Raw genomic sequence first — 9,041 nt, 5'->3', positions numbered from 1 at the left:
TTCTATTCAACTTTCCCCCTTTCGTTTCCCCTCACTTCACTTCACCCCTCCCGACTCTCTCTCTCTCTCTCTCTCTCTCTCTCTCTCTCTCTCTCTCTCTCTCTCTCTCTCTCTCTCTCTCTCTCTCTCTCTTCCTCTCTCGCTCTCTCTCCCGCTCTCCCCCTCTCTCTCTCTCCCTCTCTCTATCTCTCTCTCTCCCCCACCTCTCTCTCTCTCTCTTCAAGCTGTAACCCTGAATTTATCCTTAATTTCACAACACCCCCCATTTTAAGAATGTATAAACCTGAATTTCATTCTCCTCCTTGATTGTAACCATTACTTTTTCAAATGCTTCTACATTTGAGGCCCTAACACAACTCCACAACTTATCCTTAAGTGATCTACCTGGGAATTTACCCTTGAAATTATTGTGCATATATCTAACACAGTTCCTATGCTCAGCCTAGGTAACATTACAGCAACGACATTCAGTAACCCCTTCTGTTTTTCAGTAATGATAGTCCAACCCTCCCCAACACCTACATCTAAATTATTATCCACCAAAGCCACAAACCACTTCCAAGAATATAATCTCTCTGCTTCAACCACAGCACAGGCTAAAGGGTACATACAATTATTACCATCTATACCTATAACATATAATAAATGACCTTTGTAAGTATTTTTTAAGTTGCATCCATCAAATCCAAGAACTTTTCTGCATCCAAGCTTAAAATCATGCATCAGACCCCCTAAGCATATGTACATCCTCTTGAAGGTACCTTCATGTTCTGCAAGAGGTAGATCTAACATTTTTAATAATTAAAAAAAAATTGACTTGATAAATGTACAGAAACCACTAATCTAGCTCTGACCGGGGTCTATCTCAATCTCAACCTTGGAGTTGGGATTCCTCTTCAACAATTCTATTTTATAATCCCATAGCTTCTGCAACTGCTCTTCCTGGGATCCATTTATAATCTTCATGCACTTTCTTTTTTCTTTTCTGAGAATATGTTGTTTGAAATCTATCTGCAAATCCTTCAACACAGTCTTGTGAAAGGCTTTGATTGGCTAATTTGGATTAATTTTGAAATTTTGGAGGTAATTTCTGCATAAAACCCCAGAATTGATGAGGGGTAACCCAACTTGCTCTCAAGCACAAGTATGGTCTGCAAATGCAATAAATAAATGGTCAATTACTACATTATACACAGTCCAAAAGGTACAATAGAGACTACAAAGAAAAAGGAATAAAATATATGTGGTCCCACAGTTTTTATTAGCATGCTTTTGTCAAAATTTAATGATGCAAATAAAGTCCAAGGACATGGTGGTTGACACATAGCCGTGACCCTAGTTCTGTCACCTTTCCTGAACCTTATGACCTTCCCCTCAGTAGCAATATGATTCTGTATTGCCTCTCTACACTGTCTATGATCAGTGAATATCATTCCAACTCTCCTATTTGGGTTTTCTTTCTCTTTGAACATTGGAAATGCTTTTCTCCTCTTCTCAGTCAGAATGACATATTTAATTTCATTGTCTGCCAGGCTCTCGAGATCATCACTGTCATATTCACCCTCCGTGTCCACATCCCTCTCACCCTGTCTCTCTTCACGTAAGCCAAGTCTCTTCTTAAGTCTACCAATCCATTCAACCTCCGAATTAACTTTCTTAGAAAAAAAGAAGGTCATCATCTGTCATAGAGTAGTCACTATCAACAAAGTCACAATCATCAATTTCATCACTCCAATCTCTTACATCATTATTGTCATCTCCTGCACTCCTTTGAACATTTTGATCTTCAACTGGTACTAATGCTTCCTCATTCGAATGGTGGACATACACATATATTTTATTTTCATTCTCTAAAGAATAAGACTTCGTTATAGATACATCAACTTCATTTTTTACTGACACTAACCCCACTTCCAACTCTCTCTTAGGCAGTCTGAAATACAGAGAACCAAAGCCCCTATGAACCAACGCCTTAGTCCACCCTCTAAGATTTTCTAAAGTAATTTTATCAAGGACTCGAAAATGATACACAGTGACTTTACCTCCTACATATTCAGTTCTTGGAACCCACTTTAACTTCCCACCATGAAACAAAGACACACTTACAACATCATCACCTTCAACAGAAAATAAATGGATGTAAACACATTTAACACACAAATATATACATCCGACTACATTATTTACTCATTAGGTTTAACACACAAACAAATCAAAGGTCAAGAACTACTGGGTAAATATAATAAATGAATAAACATTAACAAGAACAAACATACCCAGAGTTTTAAGCATTATATTCAACCAATCGATCAAAATATACAATATTTATCAGTAAAATATAATAGGAGCATAAGAGAAATACCAACAAAGGTGTCATCGCTATATGCCATTGAATGATCGGTACAATCCAAGCTCAAAAATTGTTAATCGCCACTAATATTGAGTTTATGATGTTTAATTTGAGAGAAACTGAAGTCTTCGCAACTCTAGGGTTCAAAGACTACAAAAAGATCAATCGTTAGGGAGCAAATTCAGTAAAAGATATTTTTACCCTCCGATATGGGCCGAGATGTTGTTTAAATGCCTATACGGCCTAAAGAGAACGATACATAATAATTTAGGGGCCAAGAGGTATGAGTTCATATTTTTGGGGCTGATATGTATAACGGCCTATACTTTAAGGGCAAAAAGGTCATTAAGCCTCATATTAATAAACAACTATTTTGAAGTCAAATTATTTCCCAACGAATGATAAAATAAAGGTTAACAAGATCAAGTTATAGATTATTAGATTACATTTTTTAAAATTTAGCTCGAAATATAAACTTACAATATCTAATATGCAAATTGTCAAAAAATTCGATAAATTTTATAAGGAGAAATTAGAAGATGAGTTAGTATAAAAGCAAAATTTTATTTAAGAAAGTGTATTAGATTCAAATTCTAGTAAAAAATTGAGAGTTCATAATTGTAGCTAATTTACGATTATATGCAGAGGCGAGATTTCAAAAAGTGTAACATACACTATAAAATCCAACAAAATCTATGAAATTTTAAAATCCTTTAAAGTCATTATTTATAATATCACTATATTTTTTGGGATTGTACACAGCCCGTATCGAATATTCATAGATTTTAAGATTATTTAATCTCGATTGAATAAAGTTTTTGAAATACATATACAATACCATTGGAGTTTGTAAGATTTTTTAAAATCTTTGTTGAATATACCAATTGAAATTAAAAAATTCATATAGAATCTAAATTAAATACACCCATTCTTTTATTTAAACAATTCTTTTAATATAAAATTTATGCAAATACACTGCTGTAAAGAGTAGAATCGATACTATTAAGTACCTCTATAGGGCACTCACCCCCAATTCGAAACCCTGCCCAAAAGACACTCATACTCACCAAACACAACAAAAATTAAATTTTCACCATCAAAAATGTCAAATTCTAATAATGAAATTCACCTTCACAATGCCATCTCCTATCAATTGGGCTCTCAAAATGCACATCCCTCAATATTTAATCAAATTCAGCGAAATGGTTAGCATTTGATCAACTTATAGCCTTTTCTTATATGTGTGCATATATAATTATGTGTGTGTTCGTGTATCTATTAATTTATTGCACTTAATGTTATGTATATATGCATATATATATGTACATATGCATATATTTATGTCTATATGTAACTATGTAACTATGTCACTAGATTGATCTTGTGATTTTTTTCAATTTGTGATGTTGTGTTAATGGTAAGTTTGGGTTTATAGTGATTTAGGCTTACCTTATATATTTATACTCAAATAGTAGGCTACCTTTCATTTTATGAAGATTCATAATAATTTGGTATAAGTTATTAACTTTTTATTTTGAGTTTATTCCACATTGTATTGTCAAAATTGATTGAAAGTTCTTTTTCAATTTTATGAAATTCATGTGTATGAAAAAATATTGATACATACACTTTTTGTATTTCTTTGCAACTTTTTGAAGAAAATGTTGAATATTTTGGACTTCTGAAAATTTAATTATGGCACAAAATTAATTTTTGGATACAAATATGGTTAAAAAATAATAATAAATAAGGGTGTATTTAGTGTTTAAGTAATATATAATCAAGAAATAGTAAGCTTTATTCATGTGAATTCTAAGTAATGCATCTTCAAAGAGAAGCTTATGCATATTTTTGAGTTTTTGTGATCGCAAACATGTAAATACTGATTTTAATACAAATAACTAACAATTTGCATTATTATAAATGGTTTGAAGATAATTAAATCATTGATAAATTTATAAGAACATATTGACAATGATTAGAAAGGGTGTGCACAATTGCAAGTTGTTATGTCAATAGAAAATATGTATCAATATAAGTCAATCATGTTGGTACAAATTAAAAAGTGTTTGTAATTTGCATACCCTAATATGTTGGAGAAGATAATGAACCAAAAATATAGTAAAAGAGAGGGGAAATTTGATGTGGTTCAACAAGCTTACATCGATAATAGGAACTTCACTAGATAAACAGAGATTATAAATCAATATATGCTACACGGTGTTTTTTTTCAAATTCAGCCTATCATACCTATTATGTATATCCCTTACTCACTAAAATGCTTTCCTCGAAATCTCTCCCTATAACTATTTTCTAACAACCTTTCCTTCTCTCCATCTTCCTAACTAGACATAACTATCCTTTGAAAAGTTAATCAGATAACTTAGAGAACTACGAGGCCTAGATGGAATTCTAATGTTATAGCCCTTTATCACTACAACCCAACCAAACACTCACATTAACTCACCCGAAATAATATAATAGGGAAGTAGGTGAACCCTCAATTATGACCAGCCACAAACTAGCGCAAGGAAAGTTTCCTACTACATGGAATATCTGGTAGCTATAGAGTAGGAAATGGGAGAACGAAGTGAGTAATGTGCATTTATATAAAATAAGGATGGGTATTCATAGAAGTAGTGCATGACATGAGTGCTAAATAAGTTGAAAGAGATATGTGATGATAAGATGAGGACAGTAGGTTGTGATGTGGCCAAATAAGGGCCACTTATTTCACCATCACCCCCTTTCGAACCTCCAACTCTTTCCATCCCTTTTCTTCAAAAAGAAACAACTTTTCCTACAATAGATGACATTCAAAAAAGCCCCTCTTAAAGGCTCCAAACTATACCCCAGTTTGCACATTCAATCTCCAGTGGCCCATATTCTCTAGGAACAAGTTTTTTGTTGCCCAAAATTCTTCCAACTATGTATATGTGAAGCAATATAATTTATGCGCACATAGTCAGTTGATTCACGTTGATCATTCTCATATGTATTCAATCACACATGAAAATGTGACCACCTTTCTGTTATCTACCACCTTTCTCCCACTTGATTGGAGTTAATGTAGTGGAAGCCCTTCGACCAAACATCCATCTCATCAATAACTGTGTTAGGTCCTAAATGAGTTATAGAAGAGGATGGGGTGAAATTCAGATCTACTCATTTTTATTATTTTTTCGTGTAGATAATAAACTCAGTATGAATTTAATGAAATTTGAAAATTAACGTAATCAAGATTTCGGGTTTAATATCATCATTTTGAAATGTTAAGCCTGTACGGTACTTACACCTACAAAATAAATTATAACAACAAGATATAAACATAAATGTGTGTGTACCTACCTAAATCTAAAGAAATTTGAAAATAAAAAAATTTAGTACAAACATTCAATCAAATCTCTTTAAGCTGTATAAACTGCCAAGCTGATCTTTTTGATGAATTTTATATTTTATTTGATCATCCAAACATGAATTCAACAAGTTTTCATATGAAATTATAAAGGCAAAGAACATATTTACACAAATGTTTCTACACATACTCTTACAAAACCCGGGTGTATGTATATATAACTTGTGAACCTTGTGCATGCCACATGCACATGCAAAAATGCTTTTTACTCTCTAGACTTTTGTTACTTTACATTTCAGTCCTTTGAACTTTCACAATTTGCAACCTCGAGATATAATATTGGATTCCTTGCAATGTGGGCCACCTCTAACACCGTTTTCTCAAAATTCTCGGTCAATATTAAATCTTTTAAATCCCACAAACAATTTCAAAACTTAACAAAATTAATTTTAACTAATACTCCAATTTTTTCGGCACGGCTCCTTATCCTGACCTCTGCCTGAAATTACAGCAAAGTAAAAGAGAGTAAGGTACATTTGATAGGGAAGGAGGATTGGAAATATATATATGTGGTGATATGAGAATAAAAAGCAATAGTGGCCCAATAAGGGCACTTATTTAACATTCATGACTTATATGTTGGAGATGATATATTTTCATTGACTTTTATTTGACATTGTGTAATTCTTTTTCTTTTCAATAAAATCATGAAATTTTTTAGATTATAATGCCTCCGTTTGATTAATTACTTGAATATGACGAGGTTGTCACATATCTTTATCTACAAATATCATTTATCCTATAAATATTTTTTTAATAATTAAACCATCTTATGGGAAACCGAATATCGCAGATGCATCTATTTTTTATCTATATTTTTATTATATGTATAAATTATTTTCTGAAAATCCATACTGTAGCTAATTTATTCACTGAGGCCAAAAGCCAAAACAATATTTCATTTGTGACCGCTATAAAAATATTAATTAACATTCATAGTCACCCAAACTTTTTATTTTGTTTCCTATGCATAACACAATAATTAAATGTGACTGAGCGTAGATGCATCATACCCCAGTGTATGCTTACTCTAGTTAGATTTGTTTGTCTAGAAATTGTCAAAAACATGGATATCCAACCAATCCGTGGGTATATGCTTACTCTTGTTAGACTTCGTGTCTTTGGTGGAGCAAAATAGTAAATAACCTTCCAACAAATATTATATGAGTTGGTCATTTAGTGCCTCCTAGAAATCATAAGTCATATGTATATTATTACAAAAATAGAATAGGTTGATGAGGTGTATTAGGTTGAATTTAAAGTAATCTAGGTGACCAAAAATAAACTTAACTGTTCTTTATTACCAAATGTCAATGAATTATCAGGAATATCTACGATAAATTTTCAGTTTTTAATTGTATAAGTCTAAGGGGATTATTAGTTTTCAGATGTTGATTAAACAATGAAATGACTTTTTGATTTTGTTATTGGTTGCCATCCATATATATTTATCTTTTCTGCATTTGGTTCCACTAAAACTTGTTTTTCTATTTTTGTTTAATTTAAAAAGCTATTCTTGTATATTCTTTTCTTATATCACCTTCAGGAACAATTGCACCTCGAGACAATAATGCTGTTGGGACTGAAAGATCTGTTCTTGTTTGTGATTCGTTTGCCAAAGGGTGGTGTGCAAAGGGAAATTCTTGTAGGTTTCTACATTTACAAGATTCATTCAGTTGGGAGCCATCAACTCCCTTTCAACCATCGTTTCCTCTCACTCAGAGTTTGTTGTCTTCAGTAAAACGAATCAACTCTATTCTTGATGTCACCGAACAATCGAAACCAGGTGAAGTACATTCTATACTTTCTGATGGTTTCCGTGGGAGCTCAAAATGTCTATCTTTTGAACAATCTCTTGGCCAAAATATTGCGAACCAGCAAAACTATGGAAATGGTTTACCTCCGCTTGAAACAGGAACTGCTGTGACTGGACACGATATGGCTGTACCAGAGGATAATGTTAAGATAAGTAAAGATATATCCAGGGATCCAAAATCAATGACTGAGTTTCGTCTTACTCTCATAGAAAAGGTCAAACAAGTGCTCCGTCCAATATGGCATGAGGGTAAATTGAGCAAGAAAGCTCACAACAAGATAGTAAAAAAAACAGCTGACAGAACCATGGGCATGGTCAAAAAAATTTCATCAACTCCGGAATCAGCGGATCGGTTTTCTTCTCCAGAGGACAAGATCATTGCAAAATGGGTCAAGGTGAGTTAAGAATTATGAATTTTTTTAAGAACTTAAGCAGCATTATATGTTTATAGCTTCATGCATGTACTGGAACATCAGATTCTTGGATTGATTAAATTGGTTTTTACATGCAGCATTACATGGAAAAATATGGAAAACAGTGACCTGGCTGTCCTTCATGTATGTGTTTCAGCCATCAAGCGGTGATATTTAGTTCAGTAAAGGACAGGTTTAGTCAAAGGAAACAACTGGGAGCAAGAATCGTGACAAACAAACATTATGTATTTCTTTGAGTACTCTTATAAATATTCACTTTTTGAGTTTGATCTCCTACTTTTAATTCTGGCAGAATGCATTCCTTAATTTTAAATTTCACTTCATATTACACCCTTTTAATAATTTTTGTCCAAAATAACCGATATTGTTAGGGGTAAAGTTGAATTTTTTTCAAGTTTATATAATGACGATATGCACCCCATAGTTTTAATGTTTTGACCATATATACCTTATATAGTTTTATAGTTTATACTTTATTTTAAATTATCATAACTTTTAAAATCCATAAAAATATATTAGAAAATTAAATTAAAAAATAAAACATATAACAGAAAAACCGGCTCGGATCGAGTGTGATTTTTTTAAAAAAAATAAACCGAAACCCAAAATTAATGTTATAAAAATGATTCAAATAAAAACCAAATGCTATAAAATCAATGAAATCTTGAACCCAAACATAAACATAAAATTCGATGGTTTTTAGTAGATTATTATATTATGAAATCCAAACCAAACCGAATAAAATAGAAAAATTTAGTTTGTGTAGTTTAGTTCAGTGGATTCCGAGAAAAAGAATGTCCAATAACATTGCATGCATTTTACGAGTTTTTAATTTGGTACTAATTTTGTAGCTAATTTATTTTAAAAATAAAAATAAGAACAAGAATCAAATGAAGTATTTAGTAATGCTAAAAAATTTGAAAAATTAGGAAACTTATAGTTTTAATAGAGATTTATTATAAAAATATTAAAACAAAAATAAGAAATTATAAATTATAAAAATTGTACCAAAAAGTGATATCAAAA

The 9,041-nt window shown here is 32.0% G+C and overlaps 1 protein-coding gene across 1 annotated transcript; it reads left to right on the top strand.

Moving 5' to 3' along the window:
- Positions 1-4,927: 4,927 nt before the first annotated feature.
- On the top strand, positions 4,928-8,217 carry LOC141673645 (zinc finger CCCH domain-containing protein 36-like). The gene is made up of 3 exons (XM_074480392.1): positions 4,928-4,940; positions 7,312-7,976; positions 8,093-8,217. The coding sequence occupies exons 1-3, from the start codon at positions 4,928-4,930 to the stop codon at positions 8,120-8,122; spliced, it is 708 nt and encodes a 235-aa protein (XP_074336493.1). The 3' UTR covers positions 8,123-8,217.
- The last annotated feature ends 824 nt before the right edge of the window (positions 8,218-9,041 follow it).

The sequence above is a fragment of the Apium graveolens genome, chromosome 7 (assembly GCF_009905375.1).
Source record: "Apium graveolens cultivar Ventura chromosome 7, ASM990537v1, whole genome shotgun sequence".
NCBI classification, from domain to species: Eukaryota; Viridiplantae; Streptophyta; class Magnoliopsida; order Apiales; family Apiaceae; genus Apium; species Apium graveolens.
This window is presented reverse-complemented; position numbering and strand designations above follow the sequence as displayed.

What these genes read in the sequence shown, in the direction of transcription:
- LOC141673645 (XM_074480392.1), top strand. An exon ending in TCATTGCAAAATGGGTCAAG is followed by an intron (nt 7,977 to 8,092) that starts GTGAGTTAAGAA and finishes TTTTACATGCAG; the next exon opens with CATTACATGGAAAAATATGG.